This window comes from Anguilla anguilla, chromosome 15, assembly GCF_013347855.1.
Source record: "Anguilla anguilla isolate fAngAng1 chromosome 15, fAngAng1.pri, whole genome shotgun sequence".
Taxonomy (NCBI): domain Eukaryota; kingdom Metazoa; phylum Chordata; class Actinopteri; order Anguilliformes; family Anguillidae; genus Anguilla; species Anguilla anguilla.
The window spans coordinates 32,962,719-32,987,925 of NC_049215.1; the positions used below are offsets into that span (position 1 = coordinate 32,962,719).

General features: G+C 43.8%; 1 protein-coding gene across 1 annotated transcript; it reads right to left on the bottom strand.

Annotated features, from left to right (window-relative positions):
• Window positions 1-324: 324 nt before the first annotated feature.
• LOC118213629 (rho-related GTP-binding protein RhoE-like) lies at window positions 325-12,689 on the bottom strand. Its single transcript, XM_035392633.1, has 5 exons — window positions 12,400-12,689; window positions 11,938-12,025; window positions 2,646-2,755; window positions 2,181-2,315; window positions 325-715 (listed from the first exon to the last, which is right to left on the bottom strand). Exons 1-5 carry the CDS (start codon window positions 12,547-12,549, stop codon window positions 464-466), a joined length of 735 nt encoding a protein of 244 aa, XP_035248524.1. The 5' UTR covers window positions 12,550-12,689; the 3' UTR covers window positions 325-463.
• Window positions 12,690-25,207: the final 12,518 nt, after the last annotated feature.

Below are 25,207 nucleotides of genomic sequence, written 5' to 3' on the forward strand. Positions count from 1 at the left end.
GATGGCTTCAAACCCCCCCCCCCCCCCACCCCACCCCACCGCTCACGAGGTTGTGGGGGAGGAAGGCGAGACCCAAGTCAGACACATGACAAACCGTTTCACAAGCCTTTGAGGTCCCCCCCTTGGGACCTCAAACATGACATGGCACTTCTACGCATTTCTTCATATTTTTCCCATGGCACAGTGTAGTGGCTCACATTTCCGGTTGCGCAGCGTGTGTAAACCCAAACCCAACGCGAAGCACAAATGCTTTTAAAGTGCAGAAACGACACCCCCCCCGCCCCCCCCAAATCCAAATCCCCATCCCTGCACCCCCCCCCCCGCCCCCCCCCCCCCCATCACCGCCACAGTCACTGCCGCTGAGCACATCTTCGAGTGCGTTGAGGGGGGTTCCCCTCAACATCTCGCTCGGTCTCCCCCGGGCGTCCGCAAAAACCCAAAGCGTCGGGGGGGCGTTCCCGCGTCACATGACCGAGCAGCTCTTGGCCTTGTCCTTGCGCAGGTCCGTCCCCACGGACGACAGGTCGGGGCGACTGCACATGTGCGAGATGCGCTTGGCGGTGGAGCGGGAGGACTTGTGGCGCTTCACGGTCTTCTTGCCCTTGCTGACGCAGGCCAGCGTGGCCAGGTGGAAGATGTCGCGCACGCTGTTCTCCGACTGCAGGGCCGAGCACTCGATGTAGGGGGCGGAGACCTGCTTGGCCATGTGCGAACCCTGTCGGGGCAGAGGCATCGCGGTCCTTAGTTCAAACTGGGAGATTTGTAAATGGACTGCATTTATATAGCGCTTTTATCCAAAGCACTTTACAATTGATGCCTCTCATTCGCCAGAGCAGTTAGGGGTTAGGGGTTAGGTGTCTTGCTCAAGGACACTTCGACACGCCCAGGGCGGGGTTTGAACCGGCAACCCTCCGACTGCCAGACAATCGGTCTTACCTCCTGAGCTATGTCGCCCCACTCGCCCCACCCCAGATTTCAGCCAATCATATTCAGACGTGCCCACATCAGAGTGATGGCAGCCATTTTCTAAACTGACAATGTTCGAATTACTTTTTACAGGACACAGCTCGATCAACAGAAGGCAAAGATATTTGTGTACGATGATATTCCTGGATACATTTACATTCCTGAATTTTTTTATTAGAGGCATGTGTCGACTTTTCAGCAACAAATTCAGACCAAAAACGGGCAAATTCTATCATAGAAAATAGCCGCTTCAACTGATCAAGGAAGCTCGGAGTGAAAACAAGACCCATAACACTGTTCATCTCTCTAGGACCAGGGCAACAGGCTACTGCATACAGCCACACAAGCAGCAATTATAAAGTGCAGAAATAAAATGACTGAACCTTTATGTGGAAGGTCAATGCTCAATCAGCTATTTGGCACTGGATGTAAAAGTAAGAGCCAGGCAATGTTCTTTGACGTGTAATCCATAGTGAGCTTAATGAAAACATTTCACTTGATCATTTCATATTAAGGTGCTGATGCAAGAGGAACAGTAATGGGTATGGAACTAATTAAATTACCAATTCAGAAACTTAATGGTCCTGCAAACAAGTCAGCCAATAGCGTGAATGAAATATTAATATGGACTATATAGAAAGATTATAAACTGATTGTAAAAATGACTGCCAGGGTAATGTAGGCTATGTTAATGAGAAAGGCTTAAAAATGTTCTTTTATAAAGATTTAGTGATTTAAAAAAAGAAAAATCCTCAAGAAAGCTTACAGCATATCCAATATGAAGCCTGTTTTAACTGCCAGAATTAAACCCTTAAATGAAACAAATCTTCCCCTCCAACCATCAGTTTTATACATTAAGTATTCCTTCAACTATGGAAGAACAAGTTTTTTTTCTTGTGTTGTACACAAGTGTTGTACACAAGCAAGGTTCCAAAGAACATATATGTGTTTAAGGAAGCTTGCCAACATCGCTTTAACAAGTAACAGCAGAATGAGAGTTTTAAACCCCATAGTGAGTGGAGCTACATTGAGGTGTCAATCACTTTGCATCAAGAAATAGTTCTTGCTCTCCACAAAAAAACACAACGATTGATTAAAAATCTGTCATTGATCGTATGTGTTAGCTTCACCCCATTTTGGGTTAATCACAATAAACCTCAACCCTTACATGCTGAAGAGCAAAGGCTGCTGGGAAAAGCGAGCATGAGGCCAACCTGATCATATGACACCGGTGCCTGCCTGTGATTGGACAGCCCCACCAGCGTTGAGAGGTCCGTGCGCAGGTCTGACTTGCACCCCACCAGCAGCATCTTGGTGTTGGGACAGAACTCCTGGATCTCCCCTTTCCACTGTACGGAAGAGAGGGAGGGAGGGAGGGGGCAGGGTATCAGTCTTTATCACAGCTGCACACAGTCAACAACGTCTGCTGTTGCTGTCAATCATACCAATACAATGCTGTTCACAACAAGTTGGTACCAGTTAAAAAATAAAATTATTATTTTTTCTTGTCTAAAAATAGATTTTTATTTAAGCACAATCTTCTGAAAGAAAAAAAAATTTGTGGAATGGGGAAAACTGCCAGTGTGCAGCCTCTCAAACTGACGGCAGGAGTTCACAGAAATGGGAATGAGAACAGCGGGAGAGAAAAGGAAACGGAGGGAATAAAAAGGGTCTTTAACCTTCTTCAGGATGCTGTCCAAGGTCTCTGGCCGGCTGATGTCGAAGCAGATGAGAACAGCATCGCAGTCGGGGTAGGAGAGCGGTCTCACGTTGTCATAATACGGTGACCCTGAACACAAAAAAAACAAAAAAACAAGACCAGGTCAAAACCTAGTATACGGCTGGACCGAACCGGCCGACCAATGGCGTAACTTCATCAGTCAGTCACTCAGTCACAGACATGCGCGGTGTAACTTCACTCACTCAGTCACAGACATTCATGCTGCTGCGAGCCAGCCAAAAAGCAATGTCACTTCAACATGAAGCATTCTCTTTTTAAAAATCATACTGATAAACAGGACATACCCACAGAATATGCATATGCATCTTATCAAACCAACTGTAGGAATTAAAAGCTTATAAAGCTCTACAACAGAATTGGAAAATCCATTTTAATCACTGAGGGGAGGGAAAAAAAAAAAAAAAAAAAAAAAAAAAAAACTGTAAACCAAAGTGATACAAAAGGTTGGCAAATGCATTAAAGCAGGCCTCTGCATATCTTCAAAAAATTTGATAATGAAAAGATGCGCAAAGCTCTGTTTACTAAACGCCCACAACTGCTTGCAATAGCAGATGCGAGTGCACATCTGGACCCCAGAACAGAGAGCAAGCAGAGATACGCTCAGAACACCCCTTCATCTCTCGTCTCATTTAAAAAAAAATAATAATAATAATAATCTTTTGTTAATGTAGACTTCATTCTGAATTCAGATTTGTGTTCCGGGACATAAGAATTTCCAACAGCTTTGCACCAGATTTATTTAATTTTTTAAAGGACTGCAACAATACATGCCCTTTATATAATTATACAATAGCCACAAGCAGCCCGAGTACTGACTTTAAGGCTCACTTTCAGTCACCATGTTTTCGATTGGCCCAGATGCAACAAACGATATTTTAGAAACAGAAATAGAATACCGTACACTTCCACGTTCAAAGCAGTTTGTACAGTAACGTTATGTTTCCAGAGCCTGCACATAATATTACTGCATGCAAAACCTGTCTGGGGTGATAAAAATCTTTACACTAAAAATGACGTTAAAAAACGTTTATAAAAAAAAATAAATAAAAAAAACTGCAGAAAGTGAGCTACAAGTGCATGATAATAAAGCAATGCACAGTGAAGTCGAACTCCAGCTGGGAACATCATGACACAAAAGAATAATGAATCGGGCACTCTATTAGTTTCAGGATTACAATCCCTCTTCACTGACAGCCAAAGTCCTGAGCGTGCATAACTGAAAGCGCTTTAGAGGTGAAAACATTACTGAGATTAAACCGTTAATATGTTGGGGGGGGGGGGGGGGGGGGGAGTGGGGGGTGGGGGATGGATAGCATCTGCTAAACTACCTCTGATTGGCCCATGTCCAATCAGCGGTATACAAATTTGCATGGAGGAAAGCCTTCGTGGTCAGGGAATCCGGCAATTATGTTAATACAATGTCACACACTTTAAGGCTGATGGTCACTGGTGGAAAGCAGGGATTATCGTACTCAAATCATGTCGGGCCACCGTGTCTGCTGGAATGTGATGCATTTCAGCACTCAGGCCAAATGCTTAATTTAAGTCTGCAGACCTGGTTTCCAAGGGCCTAAACTGGTCACGAATACCAAAAGGAAATCACACACAAAAAAAACAAAAAAAAAAAAACCAGTAGGAACTGCAGCACTACAGGACCGAAGTTTGAGCCCCCTGGTTTAAAGTCAACAAAGTGCTATCAAATGTTTGAACAGCAGAAGAACACAGCGGCAGCAATCCAACATGGCACATAGCATGTTTTTGTGTGGGAATAGGTGGTGGTGGGGGGGGTGAATCATTCCAACAAAAACAAAGTTCCCAAAGTTGTGACGGGAGTAAAGAGTTACAAGGTGCATAGGCCGCGGTGTGGGGCTGTGGAACTTTCCGCACATTAGCCTCCCCCCCCCCCCCCCCCGCTGCTCGGAATCCCGGGAAGTTCGTTTTCCCAACAATTACGTTACCTCCGGGAGGCCTTTTTTTTTTTTTTTTTTTGCAAGCTCAGCTCGGAACATTCGGAGTGAGAAGTCTCTGGCTCCCCCCCCGCCCAAACCCTTCATAACTGTGCAAATTTAAATCAAAACTGTAAGCGAGCAGCGTTTCATCTTGAACCGGCGACACACGCAGCCTGGCCTTCAGAGGTCCAAAGGCCGACGCTGTGCTGAGCACAGGGATCCAGCATCTTTACAGGAACACCACCCTATCACGGGCAAGTAGACCGTTCTTCTGAACACAAAAGTCAGTGTCATTTACAGTACTAAAACCTGGCGGGAAGTGAGCGCAATCAACAGGAATGACTGAGCAACCAAGCATTTTATAACACACACTTACTGGAAATCTCACTGACGCTCATAACTAGAATCAAACAAGGATAGATAGCAAACAGGAACAACTGCGCAACCACAAGCATTCTACATCACAGACTAACTGGAAGTCTCGCTAATGCTAATAACTAGAATCAAACAGGGATAGATCCGCCAAGAAGAAAGAAAAAGAAAAAGTGTTGCTCAACATGTTGCGAACGTCCTCTGTGCCAGACAAAATGACTAATTCAGTGGAGTACTTTCATGCAAATAAATTTAACTGCACAAAAGCACAAAAGCAGCACACGCCTAGCTGAGAATTCCTTTGCCACTGTGTTCAGACAGGGTTCACAGAAGCTGTCTGAAACTGAGCTCTATCCACATTCCACTGCCGTGTTGGTTCTACCATTCCATTAAATGGCAAATTGCCCCCCCCCCCCCCCATTTTCAAATGAATATTATTGAACATTTTACAAAACTAATATTTTATTAGTTTTTTATTTGGCACACAAATAATGCTGCGCAAAATAATGCCAAAAATATGCACCGAGCTACGTGCGAAACTTGATGACTATCCAGAAAAATTGACCTGCACAATATTCATTGAAAAAATTTCACGAACAAATTTAAGAAATTAAATAAAATTAAAATCTCCACCCATGTTATTTGTATCCATACTTTGAAAGAGCCTGCTGAAATTATGTCAGAAAAGAAATTCCAGGTGGCAGGTCAATGCCATCTTCCGCATCAAGAAATCAAAGTATAAAATGACTCTACATGTAAGAATCTATTTCCCCCCATTAATCCAAACTGGGATACCCTTGAACTGAGGATCTGCTCTCTTGCATGCTCATGCCATCTTCCTTTGGCAACTCTGACAGGTCATAGTTTGTCTTTGACATGGTCACTGAATACCATGGCACTGAAAAATACTGCACATTGTTTCAGGTTGTTTTTTAAAATCCATGCTTATTGCATGTCCAATCAGACACACCCTGTGTCAAGATTTTCATTTTGGCACTGCCATTTATTTCAATGTAAATGTATGCAGATTTCCCTGCTGGTGCAGATATGAAGTCTCCACCCACTGCATGTGCATTATGAAATGCACAGAACTTTTTTCTGCTACTTGCAATGGTTGAATGAGCACACAATTAGCTACTGCCACCCTCCAGTGGATTCACCCCTCTGAGACAATTCAGTCTTAAAACGAACATACAATATGTTTAATAAAATAAGCATTAATAATAAAAAAGCAATAATAATGATAATAAGAATAAATCAACTAGGACAAAAGAGCTTCAAACCCATGGCCATAATGTCAGAATTTGGGTCATAGCCTACTTCCAGACAAAACCTTTTTTTATTCTCACAGAATATTGGGACAAACTTCCCTAATCCCTCTGGCAACAATCCATTATAAATACCAAACAAAGATTAAATGCTTTCGGGTCTGGTTAGCAGTGCTCACTGTTCTCATACTTTTGTAAGTGTGATAATTTGCATAATCAAGCAATAAATAAACTTATTGATGTTCATTGCCAGTCACAGCAGCCCTGTGTGCATATCAGCATAATAAAAATTTAACTCTAACCTCCCACAGAAACTGCACTGTCCATCTGAATAACAGTCTACTTTATCTGGAATCGGTCAACATTTCTTTAATGTTGAATTATAATTAAAGGTCAATTAAAACCCTTGTTACAATAAAACTGTGCAACATTATTGGCAAATCAAATCAGAAGACTAATATTTTACTGAATCTTGGATGAAACGGAACACGGAAACATGTAAATGGGATGGGTTTCCCCCCCCCCCCCCCTTTGTAGGGTGAACTTCTTCATTCCTTCACACCAAAAACACCTGCCTACTGCCCCACCCTCAGGCTCTCAGTCTGTATGTAAACAAACTGGAGCCCCTTAAATGACAGGGCAGACGAGGCAGTTGCTCCCATCAGTCTGACAGGAAGTAGGCAGGTCTAACTACGAGCCCAGTGAAAGCAGCTCACACCCCCCCCCCCCCACCCCACCCCACCACCACCACCACCTCCAGACAGGTGTGATTTACGAGGGCTAGCCTTGTCTGGAGGCACCTGCACAAACACAACTGCAAGGAGCATTTAAAACACGCGCAGTGGGTCCCCCACCCTGCCTTAAATGAGGCCCAGTGTCACAGACACATACTTCACAGAGGGATCCCAGGTAGGAATCCCTCTGAGATCCCTCTACAGATGATTCATGACCTGCACTTGTGTATTAAAGGTCATAGATGATCCATGACCTGCACTTGTGTATTAATTAAAGGTCATAGATGATCCATGACCTGCACTTGTGTATTAAAGGTCATAGATGATCCATGACCTGCACTTGTGTATTAATTAAAGGTCATAGATGATCCATGACCTGCACTTGTGTATTAAATACAGGTCGTAGATGATCCATGACCTGCACTTGTGTATTAAATACAGGTCATAGATGATCTATGACCTGCACTTGTGTATTAAATACAGGTCATAAATGATCCATGACCTGCACTTGTGTATTAAATACAGGTCGTAGATGATCCATGACCTGCACTTGACCATTACATGCGACCCAGGCATACCTAGAGATACAGCCCAAACTTCGTCCTTAATAAGCAATCCTCATCACTGTGCAAGCGTAGCCAGAATCTCAGCATCCGTAATTATCCAGGCATTACTGGACGATCGTAGACTTGGAAAGCATTCAGCTGAACCAGAATTCCCTCACAGCATTAAGGCCGGGCTACTATGGCCAACTGGAATGGTCTCTCCACAATTACAAATTCAATTAAACGGTCTGAAGGAAACGGATCCACTTATGAGGGGGGAAAAAATTTAGGAAACCAGCAGCTAAAGCAAATACAAAAACAGCCATTGATGAATGAAATGCACCTTGTGGAAGTAGAACTTAAGAAACCAGAGGCAGTCACAAGCCACTGCACAGTCCTGTACCAACAGGTCACTGATCCTGCATCAAGTCAAATTTCTAATTTAATTTCCATCAGTACTAACAAAATAAAAATTCCTTGGGGGGGTTGGGGGAAAAAAAAAAGGTGCATTCATTCATTCCAACAGCCAGACAAGCTCACAATAGAGCCTTTCTGCAGAAAGAGCTTTGACTTCTCATTGGAGGAATGTGAAACATGCGGCTCCAGTTCACTCCGTGCACAAGCACAGTCCTGCAACAATGGCCGCCGATGCCACAGGAGAACCCTGATCCTGCAGGTCTGATGCCACAGGAGAACCCTGATCCTGCGAATCTGATGCCGCAGGAGAACCCTGATCCTACAAGCCCAACGCCACAGGAGAACCCTGATCCTGCAAGCCCGATGCCACAGGAGAACCCTGATCGTGTAAGTCTGATGCCACAGGAGAACCCTGATCGTGTAAGTCTGATGCCACAGGAGAACCCTGATCCTGCAAGCCCAACGCCACAGGAGAACCCTGATCCTGCAAGCCCAATGCCACAGGAGAACCCTGATCCTACAGGTCTGATGCCAGAGGAGAACCCTGATCCTGCAGGTCTGATGCCACGGGAGAACCCTGATCCTACAGGTCTGATTCCACAGGAGAACCCTGACCCTGCAAGTATGATGCCACAGGAGAACCCTGATCTTGCGAGTCTGGGCTCAGGCAGTACAGCTCCTGTCCAGGTAAGTCCCAACGACCGAAAGAAACCAGTCACCCTCCCCGTTACGGCCCAAACAGAGAAAGGACTCATATTGTTTCATATTTGATTAATGGGAGGGAGGAATTCATACTGTCTACCAGAGACCAGATTTGTCTGAAACACACAGGGCCTTGCAATCTCAAGCCTACAAGAGTTGTCCAAATATAAGTTTGTAAAAACCCATCTCCATTGAGGCCTGTAGCTTACGACCTGTACACAGGCCTAAAATTTCAAGGGGCCTTAAAAAAACAAAAAATAAAAAAGAGATTAAAGGGACTGAATTGTGCCACCCCCTCCCCCCCAATCAGTGACCAGCTAGTTTAACCTCCCCCCAATCAGTGACCAGCTAGTTCAAATCTGAGTGAACGGAAGCTCGTGACATCCAGGCATTTCCTTAATTACCTTCATTTTGTCATTAGCCGCTGACTGATGGAGCAGGCTCATTAACTCCTTCAGAGATAATCAGAGAACAAAAGAGACTGGCCCAGCAGGGGAGGGGGCAGCAGGGGGGGTGGGAGGGGGGGACTGGCCCAGCAGGGGAGGGGGCAGCAGGGGGGTGGGAGGGGGGGACTGGCCCAGCAGGGGAGGGGGCAGTGGGGGGGGAGGGGGTGAGATGAGAGTAGGTCTCCCCAGACACCTTCCTCTGCACCTCCGAGGCTGAGATCTGGGGGACGGATATCGATTTGGACCATGCAGCTTTTCGGGGAGCCTTCAAAGAGGGAGCCAATCCAACAGCTGCAGACCTGCAGGCAGTCCCGCAGTAATTACTCTGGCGCTGGAGGGGGGTGAAAATGTTGGGGGGGTAAGTTGAAGAGGGGGGGGGGGGGTATTTAATGCCCCCTCTGGATTCAGCCAGGAGATCTGAGAGGCAAAAGGCTCCAGGTGTTTGGCTTACAGTTGAAACCACAGACAAACAGAGGTTACAATGGGTAAGTGGTCTGCTTGCTTTAACAGACAAAGACAAGCCCCTGATGGTAATTGAGGGGTGCTTTAATAAAAAAAACAAAAAAAAACAATTTAGCTATTAAAACAGACTCCACGGTATGGAGTATTAGTGAAATCCGACCAACATATACCAGCTAATGCTGGTACAGTCAGTCTGCTGGGGTTTAATAATTTTATTTAAAAAAACAAAACAAATCCAAGTCTATACCTCCTATACGCCCCCCTCCTCTCGATCAGCCAGTTTCTATCCTGTGCCCAGCAACTTACACCAGCAAGTTCCACTCCGCATTTCAGAAATTCCTCAGCCTTTCAGTAATCACAGCCTTCAACAGCTGCATCATTAGGACCCGCCGCACCACGGTCGCCGTGGCAGCCAGAGCCAGGGCAGTGATTGATTGGCCAGCAGATTTGCTGCCACCGGACCACTGCTCTCTGTAGAATGAGCACAATGCCAAGAAGGCGGCAGCTGTCTACCCAGAGCACAAAGACCACCACGCTCCACTCCAGAAACCCTTCGAGCCAGGTATAGGGTCGGCTAGAGCCTTCCCAACTAACATCCCACGATGCAACGTGTTAGCAAAACATTCAAACGGCACAATTTCAACGTCTCTCGCTTCAAACAGAAAATGCTAAGTATTAATTGATTAGACCAAATGTCTCCAAGCTTGTGCGTACATGCTTAAATACAGGCTCCCAAGTCCAAGGCATCCAATAGTATTAAAGGGCTATTGGTAGGAATAGCCTGCTTGTTGAGAGGCACATTTGAAGGTGAAGCTGGTGGTTTTCAGAGCTGGCGGAAGGGGTGGGGGGTGGGGGGGTGGGGTGGGGTGGGGAGAATCACCACTAAACCTGGAAAGGCTCAAATCCTCTAAAATCAGCTGGCAGTCACGCAGACAGCCCCCAGGAGCACCCCCACCCCCCACCCCAAACGCCTTCCATACAAACAAATGCAAGGCAGCAGGCTGCTGGAGAGCTGTGCCCAATCACAGGGTTGGGGGAAGAGTTTGGCAACAGTGCATAATTACTTCCAGACTCCAGACTGGGAGTCCCTGGGGTTTTCCTGCCACACTTGTAAACAATCTTTACATGAAACAGGTAAGACAGGCAAAGCTGTGCCGAGCAATGCATGTGGAACATTTCTTTGGCCGTGTTCCAAAAAAAGAAACGACCTCCTTCCAACCAAATACAAAGACAATGCATCTCTGCACTCGAAGTGCGGGTAAGGTACGCTACACGGGATTCTGTTGGGTTGTTTTTCCATTGGAAACGGGGACAATCAATCACTTGTGAGCACTGAAAATGTGTTTAGTAATGTGGCCGTTGAGAGAAAAACGGTTAAAAAAAGAAAAAGCCGGCCTGCATCAAAGTGTGCATACCGTATGGCCAATTTCACACATCTGGTGAAATGCCTTCGGTCTCCCAGTGTAATCCATAACCAGACCCATCCCTACTAGCGTGCGAAATTGTTTATTTATACTCCTTACTCCATGCTTTGAGGAGGGTGGATGACTGGTGGGGGCCCCGGGTGGTGCGCACAAAGATTTAATACCCGTCCGCCTGCTCGTCCAGCCGGCTCGTTCCTAACATTCCGTAGAGGCAAAGCCAACCCCTTCGCCAAACCCGGACCGTTTCTTCGTACACGGCGAGGGAAGGACTCGCTTAAAACTGGGCGGCCCCCCTCAGATTTAGATTGCACGCCTAACCAGCAAATTCCCTAGGATGTCGGTCACAGCATAACGGACGTTCCAGAGGCAGATAGAGGGGGGAAACTATATTAGCCTTATTTAGCTATATTGTTAACAGTCTATGGACAAAAATATAGGTGATTATGTGTGCAGACCAACTATAAGCACTCGCGCAACAAGCCCATATTGTTCGTGAAATTCTGCACAGGTTATTATGATAATAAAACATATTTAAGCACTTTGGAAATCCAAAAAAAAAAAAAAATGCAAAGCAGATATAGGACCAAACATTGCCCAAGAACGGCACAACTCATCGTTTCTACTTTGCCATGAACAGACCAAGTGATATAACTGAGACCAAAAAGTTAGAATAAAAGAAACTTGGATCACCAACTTTACAAAATGAGGCATCGCAATTTAATCAACTTTTACATCTGTAATACATTTAGAGGACCATATGCATGCACTGAGCACTAATTGTGCCTGCGCAATATTATGAAACTATATTGCAGGAATAAAAACAACCAGATATTGTACCATCTGATGCAATTGTACAGCACAGGGACACAAGGCTATTTTAAATGAATGATGAACTTATTATATCGTCTTACCTGAAGTATCCCACAAACTGAGTTCGATTCTTTGCGTGTCGATTTCAAAACTGGCCGTGTAATTTTCAAAGACGGTGGGGACGTAGTTCTAAACAGAAACAGTAAAACGTGTTACATACAACATCTGCAGGCGGTGGTAACAAACATAACGCAGCAAGAACTAGAAAATCCCTTACAGTCAAGTAAAAAAAAGCAGGCTAGGCTGGGCGGCAGGTTATAAACGCAGCGCACAAAGTTTGTTCTGAATTAGATTTGGTTCCCCGGTGACAGGCAAAAATTAGACAGTTGAACGAAGTTTCTCACAAAAACAGCTCGGTTATACCACCAATTACAACCTCCACTAAAATCTATACGCCTTCCTGCTAATTCAGACATGTCAATCTCATATTGCTAGCTCACGAACACACTCCGGTTTCTTCGGCTATGAACCCTCACGACATTTGCCGAAATCAATGAACGTACCTCTGGAAAGCAGTCCTTAGCGAATACGTGCAACAAAGCTGTTTTGCCACATTGACTGTCCCCCACGACCACTATTTTGCATTTCATACTCTGATTGGGATCCATCCTGGATTTAAGTACTAATTTCTCACTGGCTCTTCTCTCCTTCATTGATTTTTGTTTTTGAGCAATCCGAGTACTGACTTCAAAAAGACACGCACAACCAAAACGAAAAATTCAGGACAGCGGCTCCAAAGTCAAACGAGACAGCGAATAGACGTCAGCGCACACCCACCAACACATAACCTCAATCTGCTTCAGAAAAAGCAAGTTTTCCACTTATATAGCAGCGCGTGAACCAATCACCTTACTTTGAAAAAGTTGCACACGCCCCTCGTTTCCACACAGACACGCTAGAAAGGCACACCGAGTAAAACAGGGCGCCCTCCACCGGTTTCTGTTATAATGCATATAATCCAATAGCATGCCAACGTTATGGGGGCACTAATACCATGCTTGATAATGTTAAACAGATGAGTTGTGACTGTTTTCAGTGACCAGGGTGGAGAAATATTCCACTCTTGGATCTTTAAGGGATCTGCTCAGAAATTACAGTATTGTCATTTCTGAGCAGATCTCTCATCATCTCATAAAAAAGGTTTTCCATTTGTGTTCAGCTTTTCTTAGTTCTTGTTTAATAATGCAATTGTGGCCATTCAGCGAGGAGAAGACAGTGGACAAATTAGTCTGACATTCAAATGGTGCTACTGAGGCCAGAATTATTTTTACAAATACTGTTGAACCAGTTCAGCTGATCATCAATGATCGGTTGCTTCACTCAATTACACAAGGCAAGATCAATAGAGCACAGAAAAGTATTTGAATCCAAAACAAATACATATTTGACCCAGGTCTGGTAATAAGCCTGAAATATAATTTATGTAATGTATTTCATCTGTCTGTCACATTGAGGTTCAGTTGGGTTCACTGTAGGGGTTATGATGGAGTCACAGCCAGTCAGTTGAAAAGTTACTGTGAGGACGAAGAACTCGCTAAGGATAGGCTAATGCTCACCCTGTCAGGGAGTACTACACAAGCACCATAAATCAGTCTTCTTTACGGGAATGGGGTCACACAGCTCAAAATTCTTCCATATCCTGATGGATTTTTTTTCACGTAACAAGCAAAAATGGGGGTGCTTGCAAGTTTTAAAGTGATGTATCTAGTGTTGGGAAACACAATCTTCCCCTCTGTGGAAACCAGACGCGCTTGAAGATAAATAATGTGAACACAAGCACAGCTAAATCAAAATGATTACAACTTGATTCACCATTACTGTAGCCCTTGAGTAACGGCTAGCTACGGACGCTAGTGATAATTTTGTAATGATTATTTCAGATCTTTCAAATTGATCATTATTTATCTCCACGGCACCCATTCCAGTGGAATGTGATAGGAGGGGAGGGGGGGAGGGGGGAAGGGGGGGTTGGGCTAGGTCCCTGCAGTTTCTCTCCATGTAGCGCTTTTACAAACAGCTCTGCTCTGATTTATGGGCTAGCTGCTCAGCCAGATGGCCAACTGTATAATAACAGAAGTACAACAGGAATGTACAGTATTTGATCCAGGACTTATTAAAAGGGGGAAGGTAATTTAAAGTCTTTTTGCTAGAATTGTCCAGAACACCACAAGGCTGAAGCTGGTTTGATATTCACAGCTTGATGGTCACAATTCTGGTTCCACCTTAAACCACTGTAGCTGACGCAGGTTTCCTGTTTTCATTTGTAAACAGACTAATTCTCACCTTTGGGCCACTATTATTACTTATGATTTGAGGATGACATTTGAATTTAGCATAGCCCAACTTGACTTTCCATTTCAAAATGGAGACTAAGTACAGTGGAACATGTCCATTCAGGGCATCGTCTAAAGAGATAATCCCATTTTTGCTCAGTCTGTTTAAAATGATTATTAGACAGCAGTGTCTGTTTTAAATGCTCGTTGCTGTTGTGAGAACTTAACTCACATTGGGCCACCAATATACCATCTGATATGTGACAATGAGCACATGCACCGTAAGATAAATTTGAATATAGCCTGCCCCAAATTGATTTTCAAAATGGAGACTGAGCATGATAAATATGGCAATTAGTATAGTCATACATATTCAGGACATCATTTAAAGGGGTAAATCACTTTGGGCCACTCATATGGTGTAACACCTGGTTTGTGGCAATGAACACATGCACTGTAAGATGAATTTGAATATAACTCGGTCCAAATGGTTTTTTAATTAAAAAATGGAGACTGAGCATGATACATATGGCAATTAGTATAGTGACAATGAACACAATAACTGTAAGATGAATTTGAATGATCACATATCAGGTGGTATATGGGTGGTGAGATGCACACAGCCTCAACTAGCAATTCACATTTATGAAGGATAAACCCAGTGAACTAAAATATGCGCCAGACAGAAGGTTCAGTACAGCAGCCGAATTATCTCAGAGCACTGGGGCTGCCGAAGGGAGGATTTGTTCTTCACAGAAGGGTGGGCAAAGCATTCTGGGATATGGAATCATCTGAAAGAATCCATGACTCATCATCATGCCCAAATCCAAACACCAGTGTTTATTTACTAATATTTACAGACCCGGATATTTTTGCATGAGAAATATGAAAATCCACAAAAAAGAAAAATGTAAAAATTAAATATATTATTTATGAAACAATAATTTGTACAAGCTTGGATATGTGCACTTCTTCCCCCTAATCAATGCAGGTGATTGTTTTCATCTATCGTGTGCACAGGACTAACCATAGCAATGGTTTTTAACATTAATATCAGCATGACGAACGCGTTTCAGAGGTCCAGGGCACAAAAAATTCAATTTTTCAACTTCCAGCCTGAGGGACCTGAAACAGCAGCCAGGCCTGGGTGAGGTGCTCAATAACAGCCATAACTAATATGGAGGCTCCGGCTCAGGGTGGTGGAGAAAAACACTCCCTTTCAGTTTAAACTGCAGGAATATTATGTCACTGAGGAGGTCAAACATGCTTTGTGAAATAGATGGAATGTTCTGCAGGTAGCTGGGGGAGCTGGCACAGAACTGGAATTCTGCAGTGCTTCAGATGTCTTTTAATTTTTTTTCCTCCTGATTGTAAACAAACCCAGCTACAGTTTCAGGTGACGGTAAATCAAAGGAAAATGAACAGTTCCCACTTATGATACTGGTGTGCACAAAAGGCCCAAAATTCAAGTTTAAACATGCAAAAATGTATTAAATGTAGTGCACTAGAAACGTAAAGCGGTTGTATAATTACGAGTGTGTGTGTGTGTGTGTGAGCGCATGTATGTGTGTGTGTATGTGTGTATAAGTATTTGTATGATCCTGACATGCAGGCAATATAACATTACATTAATGCCATTTAACAGATGTGATTTAACTGGCTGCTTGGCTCAATGGCAATTGTGGGTCTAAGGCAGACACAGATTCATAACACGACTGCCCAACACGACTGAGATGAATTAGATCTACACCAACCCTCTTGGGGTTTCCCATATGTCACTCATACAATCAATATCCCTACCTCAGAACACAGAAATTATATGAAGCAAAATTATTTTAACATTATCTGAACCAAAAGTAAATTATCTAGTCCATTTAGTCAATCTGGCCATATGCATAATAAATTCAGAAATTTATTGCGACAGTGCATTGCATCAGATTTTAGCACAGCAAGATATTCTTTCCGGTGGTTTTTAGGAATGCAGCATTCCATGCGAGCCTTTGATGTCCGGGCTGCAAAAACGTACATTGGGGTTGATTTATAGCCCAAAAAGACCGCGTGAAAATGTACAGGGCGCGTGACCTACAGTCCTATCCGCGACTCCCGCGGAGAAAAATTGCGAACAGATCCGGGCGGATTCTTTCGAACCTCTTTGGCCGAGTTTTTTTTTTTTAAATGAGCAAATCAATGCGTGACAGGCCGCAGGCTACACCCAGAGAGGGAAGGGCTTGCCAGGAAATTTCCCCGAGGGCATATGAATTTCATATTCGGCTTTAACTCAAATGCGGGATACGCGGGGATAGCTTTCCTCTCCCTCGCGCATTAGAAAATATTAATAATTGATTGGATTATCTGTTTTACATGAATTTTTTTTGGCTCCCTACGATGCACGCATTGAAATGTGAAATATTAATGGCAGACATATGGACTGTTTACTGGCTGTTTTATTTTTTATTTTTTTAACGCTATGCTTGTCTGGCACAGGCTCGGGTACACTGTGTGTATAATGGCTCCCTGTATTATGATGCATTTTCTAATGAGGCTTTTGGGACACATAAAATGAGATGGAATACTGGAAGCTGCTTTTTATGCAAAATGGAAATTGAGATTATATTAAACATTCAAATGTATGATGATTGATGAGTTCCCATTGGGGCTACGCAGAGATTGTGGATATAAAATGAAAGAAAACCATGCTTGCAGCTTTCAGGGTTTCGTCTCTTCTGCTACTCAGAAGAAGCAGACATGCTAGACGGACAGCATTCTGTAACATCCCAAACCTATACCTGACTCCTAATTCTCAGATGAATTATACAGGCCAGCCCCATCCCCCCACCAAAAAAAAAGAAAAAAGAAAAAGATGAGTAATGTTCACAACTGCTGGGAGCTTTGAGAGCATATATAACCAGAGCAGTGACATGGGCTAATTTAACCCTTTCGAGTGGAGTGGGTTCACGCTGGGTAAAATATAATTTAATAAATTCCTGAAATGACATCACGATGCCGGAGAGAACTTGCTGTATTTTATTTGGCGTGAGAGAGGAGCACACACATCGCAAGGCAACAAAATTAAAAAAAAAAAAAACCCACATCCTTTGTTTTGCCATATGTCATCAGCGGGGTAATATCATATTGCGCTTTGGCCGCAAGTTTTAACGTTCAATTACATTCCTGTCTGCCACTTTTTATGATGATATATTTTTAACATATTCAATTACCTTTATTTATTTAATCTGGGAAGGCCGGTTGAGAACAGGGCTCTTTTTTCACAATGGCGCCTTGACCACACAGAAGCAGGAGGACAGCGGGGCAGTGACCATCATTAACGGAAACCACTGTGGCTTGCTGGAGGCTGGGAATTTTGACAAGTTAGTCAAGCCAGTCCCACCATTCTGGCCGCTGCCTCGGAAAGGGCATTAAGTTAATATCCTGGAAAATTATTACAACATCAAACATGGCTGGTCTGAAATAGGTGTTTCTACTTCGTAAACTGGCTGGATTTGATGTTGTACTAATAAGAGAAATCACATAAGGCATCTATAGTTAATGTTGCAGGACAAAGACAGATAACCTATATTTAGACAAGGAAAACCTTAATCACACAAGCAAACACATATGGGTTCCATAATATAGCATCTTGATTCGAGATCAAGATATACTAGATGCACTTAAAGCAGATTCAGCTGGATGAACACCTTTTATAAAGCATCTTACTTTATAGTTCATATAATGTGACATAATCTTTTTTAAGTCAACAATTTTTGGATTTCAATTGAAACCCTTACAGCTTCATATGAACTTTGGAATTGTTGAGATACATTATAAAAAAATATATAATATACGCTGAAATGATCATGGAAACCATAGAGAGGAGATGCTGCTGAACTGACTGAGTGTCTCAAACTCGCATCTCACTGAGAGCTGGAGCATGACAGCCTGCAGCTGGGATGTCTGATATAAATCAGTCCCCGATCACCACCACTCTGCTTAAACCCAGTCCTGACATCCCAACACCTTTTGTGGAGAGGGAGAGGTGAGTTTCGGACATGAAGGAACCCAGCGAAACAGAAACGGCCATTTTGGGGCCAGGATGAGCTCTGAAACGCAGCGTTGGGGACGGAGGCGGTAATGGGAGGCGGCAATGGGAGGAGGAGTTAGATGACCTAATAGCGCCTCTTCTCTGCCGTCATCGCGCGTCAGACTAACGTTGCTGTGGGTCAAAGGTTAAACAGCTCTCGCTGATGTCCACGCAGCCCCTCTGTCTTTGTGATGAGTGGGTGGGTGGCTGGTTTGTGCAGGTTCAAACTATACCTGGGAAGCTCTGCCTAATTACAGGTATTTATCCCTAAAATAAGATGTCAGCTATTTAGCTTCAGCAAAGGCTTAATCAAAACAGAGAAAACAGCAAAGACCGTAGCACTAGCATTGCTTTTGTTTTTCTTTCTTACCTGTCGGAGGGCTCTGCTGGGCAATATGGGTTGAATGATATCGAGCTGGGTACGAAAACCAATTTCATCTGGGAAAAAAAATCATATGACAGATATAAATTCATTACAGCCTCGAGCACTAAAACAATTCCTCCCTCAAGTTATGAAATTTTCTCTTTCATTTTCCCTCTGCGCAGACCACCTCTGTGGCTGTCAAAATCTACCCACAGGCACACAAGCCCCCACCCTGCCCCCCAAACGCCACACGGTCACAGGAACACCAACACTCCCACCAAAATAACCCCCCCCCCATTACCCCCTCAGCCAGACGTCTCTAGGGAAACAGTCTTTGAACAAGGTTTGTTGATGAAGTGTCCTGTCATAGGTCGGCACATTTAGTCCAACACCAGACCCCCTCTCCCCGAGCCTTGGGGGGGTCATCAGTCAACCGCACCCCACCACACAGCGACATGGCTGCTTCCCACCCCCTTGAACCATTGCAGGCCCCCCCCCCCCCCCCTGTTCCCAGACCGAACCGGAAACGCATTCTGACCTCGGGGCAACTAGGAAGAAAGGAGGGAGCAATCTGTCATCCAACCAACAGTCAGGTTGGCCTCACCTTTTGTGCTTTAGCCCCCCACCATGTGTGCTCTGGCCAACCTCATTTTAATTCAATTCTTACTGTCCCGACATTACATATGGGTCTAAGACAGTATTAGTGCATTTTGAAAAATTATTATTATTATTATTATGCTATTATTATTATGCACAATGCATGTAACACAGGTGTGCGTGAACACTGCGTTCAAGTGAGAGCCATATATGGAGGATATTCATGCACATGGGCTATCAGAGTATATTGGTCATGCTTTCATAAAGCACACATTTAATTCTGCTGAAGAGCGGGGGGTGGTGGGGGGGGGGGCGGGGGGGTTAAGCCTATTCATACTCTGACTGTATGCTTATTATGCTTACTTAGTGATAATACATGCTAATGTATGATGAAAAGCATGCAGTGATTAGAGATGAGATAAGAGCAGACTCTGGGAGCAGTGGAAGAGAAGCAGGCTTGTCCCATCCAGCGTGTTGCCATGGTGATGGTTTCAGTGAAGGACGCATTGTGATGATGATCAATTCATTACCAACTTTGGACATGAGCTCAGTGCCTCATTAACAAAATATACAGTCAATGCAGTGCCAAAACAGTGAATCTGTCTTTGCGAAGAAGAGTTGTGGTAAGGGTACTGTGTCTGGCCATTACAGTATATTGCTTTTGAAGTACTTGCCTGTACCTTTTACCAAATTTAATTGTAAAAAAAAAAAACAAAAAACCTTATCTTACAAAATGATTATTGCCTTCAGGAACCAGGGCTAACCAAAGGCTACCAATCATGTGTAATTAGCGAAGCAATGCAGTCCTTACAGTGAGAGACTAAGGTATATGAGCCTGTATTCTGTTACAGACACAATTACCAATGATGAACAACAACAGTTCAAGTCTAGGACAAATAACTCCTTACCAAATAACCTGTACTGGCTAGTAATTGGAGACACCTTTTATCTCACACATACACATATACACACACTTTACAATATGTTCTGTCTGTCTTTTCTCCCCAGGTCTAATTTGTTAGTGTATCATATACTGTCTGTAACCACTTTTTGCCTGTCTTGCATCCCCTTTTTGCCTGTCTTGCATCCCCTTTTTGCCTGTCTTGCATCCCCTTGTCCAACATGTCATCACTCTGTTACGTAACTACCTGAAAATGCACAATAAAAAAGGAGACACCTTTTCACAAGGCCGGTGTTCTTCCTTGTAAAAACGGCCTACCCATTCATGGAATCAGTTCAGGGCAGATCCTGTAGAAAAACAGATCATTGTATCACTGAGCTGGCAATGAATTCAGATGATTAGATTAACACATCAGTGTACTGTAGTATAGAGACCTTCTCTTCTAAAGTAATATCCATGAGCAAGCATGATGATTCTAGCGAAAAATAAATATGTTTACAGGATTACAATGGATTTTGTGAATACAGTTAAAGGTAGCGCTAACTCCTCAGTAGTACTCAGAGTCCATATTTTGAGTGTTAAGTCACATATTGGTGCAAAGTTGCCCCCCCCCCCCCCCCATTTTTTTTGTCTTTTCTTTGAAGCATGGCTTGATGTACACATACCACAGAATTCAAAGACAAAGGTAGAGGTTTCTTATTTCCTCAAACTTGTAGGTACACATGTAAGTGCAGGGCAAAACGTTCAAAGTTAAATAGAACGCATTTCTCCTCGTCTGAAATTGAATCAGTACTGAATGTTTTGCAGTGTACGCCCTAAACCCGAACTCGTACCCCATCCCCACCCCAGGATTACATTACATTACATTTTTATTTGGCGGACGCTTGAATCCAAAGCGACGTACAATAAGTGCATTCCGAAGGTCATTGAAACATCTACAAATGGATGTAGGTGTGTCGGTATTTTCAGGATACACTAGGGAGGGCAGGGCATGATGAGTCACCAGGGAAGGAAAGATATTATACCCTGGCCTCTCGCCAGTCTACAGCGCACTGTGGATTCAGTCTGTGCTGTAGCGCTGACCCAGCTGGCACAAAAAAGAGAACGTCAGAGAAACTTCAGTTCTGATCCACGTTGGGTGGTGCTCTCTCAAACGGTCTGCGAATGCTTCAGTTGTTTCCAATATTTTATTTGGATTTGGATTCGCTCTCAGCTTTGAGAGTGAGTCAGATTGACAATGGGTCTCATATTCGCTACATGGAGACACAGCACCCCCCCCCCCCCAAAACCTCTGTTCCCCCTCTTTCCCAGAGTCTTGTTTCATTGCCAGGCCCAGGTTTATTATCCGACCCCTGATGACAGAGGGGGAAATGGTCTGACAGACAGACATACTTTCCTCCTTCCTTAAATGGGGCCAAATGTTTAAATAATGGGGACTAGTTTGAAAAATGGAACTCAGTGTTATTCATTTGAAGGTGGAAGACATGGGAAGCCTCAGTGCATATAATTAATGCACACACATGACTTAATGAGTTATGGCTTCAGCCATTTTGCCTGGGGTAGCCATTTTGAGACAGCCAATGTTTCAGCTGTGTTTGCGTGGGTGTGGTTAAGAACGCCCTCCTTCATGCAAAAAAAAAAACAGACATAGGAAGCTTGGCCAATTAGCATATATTCCAGACATTTCTACATTTTTACATTTACATTTGGAATTTACATTTAGTATTTATATTTATATTTGACATTTACACTTAGCAGTTACATATATTTATAGTTCATGTGCTTTTCTGTTTGTGTTCCATATTCCACGTTCAGGGTATTGGGTGTATGTTCATGCGTATAGTGTGGCTGAGCCCAAAAAGATTAAGTTCCCTGTGTGTGTGTGTGGCAAGGGTGTGTGTGTGTGTGGCGAGGGGGTGTGTGTGTGTGTGGCGAGGGGGTGTGTGTGTGTGGCGAGGGGGGGTGTGTGTGTGTGGCGGGGGGGGGGGGGGGGGGGGGGCTGTCCGCAGGGTTGGCTCGCAGGTGGCATTTCACATTTTTTCGGTGTGTAGATACAGGTGTAGTGTCCTTGTTTGCGAGTTTGCAGAGCCCCTGAAGTGGTGAGACTACCTGGGTTGCTGTGGGGAAAGGCGTAAGGAGAGCACGCTTACCTGTGGGAGGTCTTCTGTGCTGGCAAGAAGGGGGGTGGGGCTCGGGTTGGCTGGGAGTAGGGAGGGCAGTGAACTCATGTGACTGGCCTGCCGTATTCATACAGTTTTTTTAATGAACTGTAATAAAGCAGTGTACTTATTTTTACTTGCGCGTCTGCGTGCCGCTTCGAGAGTGGGTGGATACCTGTAGATACCTGTAAGGGGGAGGGAGGGAAGCAAGGGAAGATAGGTTAGCATCGCTCCAGATACTCTCCTATAGAGATTATTAGCCAAATGCCAATAATATTGAAAGGATCTCTATAGATTAGCACATAGTCAAAATTCTACACTTGATAAATAACTGCCAGAAACTCATCAAACTCAATTCGTTTATTTTATACCGATCCCACGCTGCACAGGTACTGGTTGGAAAAATGTTTGGTCTATAGTTAGAATGAGAAGTAAGCACTTTAACCCCTTCTCAGCCAGGCATAAGCGCATGTTTACAGTGCTTGCATACGAGGGCGAAGAACCGCAAGCTTTGTCCCTCTGAGTGAGATATCATGCACAGCACGGGTCGCACAATGCAGCAGACTTCAAAGAAAGCTTTTCATCCGCGGGCACATTTGTCCAGGAGAGCGAATTTGTCTCAGCCTCGCCTTTCCGGTGGAGAGAGAGCGCATGCACCTGGGTTGCGTTAGCTAACCAGCCCAGGTGCTTAAAAGGTGTGTTCCTCTCCACGGTACAGGGGGGGCCGAGACCGGGAGCACACACACAGAGAGAGCGAGACTGTTTGAGTTTCGTCCATCCCAGACAGAGAAAGAAAGACAGAAGAAAGAAAGAAACTGGCAACAGAAAAGCTTAGACCTGCGGCGAGCTGAAGAGCTGTCACTGGGTTTTACTTTTGTTGTTTTAGTTTATTGTTTTTGCCCAGAATCTGTGAGGGGGAAGGGTGAAGGGTGTTCATTTTTATTTCGTTTTGTGTTGGTGTGGGTGTGTGTCTCTCTCTCTCTCTCTCCATGCAGCAACCAATGGCGCACATCCGGAACTGCCGCATGTCCCTCCCAGGGGTGTCACACCAGCTATCGGGACGTATATTCAAGGATGGATTCATTCATCAGAGAAGGGCGTGATTGGTTGTTTTTAAACTGTACTCGCCGTTAATGACGCTTTCTCTTTTAATGCAGACTAATGAGCTGGCAAGGATGACTCCAGGGAGGAGGCATAAACTCTGTAGTCATGATTTTTCAAGGACTTTGCATGCATCGTTTACTTCTACAGAAAAAAAAACAGGCAAGCACTGTCTGCTTTGGTATGTGTGTATGGAGTTAAAAGATGTGCGATTTGTTAAAAGATTTTCCCGAATGCCAGGAAAGTTAAATAAACTATCATTTTATGAATGAAAGACCGTGTATTACATAACAATAATAACATTATCCTAACTATGCGTGCATCTCATTTCTACATCAAAAGACAACCGTGTCACCTTAAATAGGCCTCGTAACCTTGACAACCTGGACAGAACCTGTCTCAGGAATGCAGCCAGTGCATTTTTAATCCCAATGGGCATGACGGAAGGCTGCAAAAAGCCATCTGGGGTCATGGAAGCTGAAATTTTCTTTGCATGAGAGGACAAGGGGGTTTGCTCTGCAAGACGACAGAACAGTCTGTCTGTTTAGAAACAAAATATACTGTTCAGTTTATTAACTAGCAGACCAGGAGAGTGCAGGATATCATAGGTTTAACATGGTAGGATTGAGGATGATGACCGCAGTAGGCTTTTTAGCATGCGTGTATTACATCGGCAAGTTTACTGTTCACATTCAGAGATAGAGACACAACATGTTATAATATCATATTATAGTTAAAAAATTTCAAAAATGAAGGCTAAATTTTTAATCAGTGCTAGCGTGCTAAATTGGTCGGGTGTCTTGTTAGCTAGCAAGGTTTAATTTGCAATCAACTAAAATTTTCGCAAAAAAGTAACAAAAGGATCTTATTTTAAAACACATGGTAAAAGTAGAGAAATTAACTGAAATGAACTAAGACTGAAAACACTTAGCGTACACTGGCAGCTCTATTACACTGTTTGATGATTTAATAATTTGATAATTCCACATACATATGGATGAAAAAAAATACAATTACAAATTCGCCTGTATGCCTAAACACTGTAAGTGATCCCAGATGCAGACACTCGTGAAATGGAAGTTGCACAAGCGTACAGAGTATCTCGACTGTAAACGCAAATGCATAAACACATAAAATAAGAGGTGTATGCATGAACAGACAGCACCTTCGCATTCACAAACAGGATTCACAATGTTTTTGTTGTAAACGCAAATGCATGAACACATAAAATAAGAGGTGTATGCATGAACAGACAGCTCCTTTGCATTCACAAACAGGATTCACAATGTTTTTTGGTTAGAAGCATTGTTTTCACTGATATCTAAAAACTCATGCGGGATCGCAGTTTAACAGCGGCATCCAAGAAGTTTTCACATTGTCCCTCTCTTTCATTTCCAGTGGGGGAGCCTCACTTGAAATCCTGTTTATGTTTGAAACATTTCCAAATGGTTTCCGTAATGAAAACTGTCATCCCCCCAGTCTGCAGGGTGAGGTCACTGTTATTCTAAATCAACTCTGAAAGCAGACGGACACGGAGCTGGGGCCTAGCTGGAAATGCTACAGTTACGTGAAACGGCAGCCTGACGTATGATCTCATTGATAAACACAATCTCTGTGAATGCACGCCCTTGGGGACCTATGTGTTTCGGACCTGTGGTATGCTGTAGAACGTGTTCACGGTAAGAGAGAGAAGGGTTTGTGTAAACGCCAGTGCCTTTTCACATCATATCACATCACCTTGACAAACGTTGGTTCAAATGCAGGGGAAAGGGAACAGACAGTATCTGCTTAAATATAACGTTAATTTATTGATGGCTAATGGCTAGATTTCTCTCATA

What these genes read in the sequence shown, in the direction of transcription:
- LOC118213629 (XM_035392633.1), bottom strand. Translation starts at nt 12,549, where the DNA reads ATGAAGGAGAGAAGAGCCAGTGAGAAATTAGTACTTAAATCCAGGATG. An exon ending in CTAAGGACTGCTTTCCAGAG is followed by an intron (nt 12,026 to 12,399) that starts GTACGTTCATTG and finishes GTTTCTGTTTAG; the next exon opens with AACTACGTCCCCACCGTCTT. An exon ending in CAGTTTGTGGGATACTTCAG is followed by an intron (nt 2,756 to 11,937) that starts GTAAGACGATAT and finishes TTTTGTGTTCAG; the next exon opens with GGTCACCGTATTATGACAAC.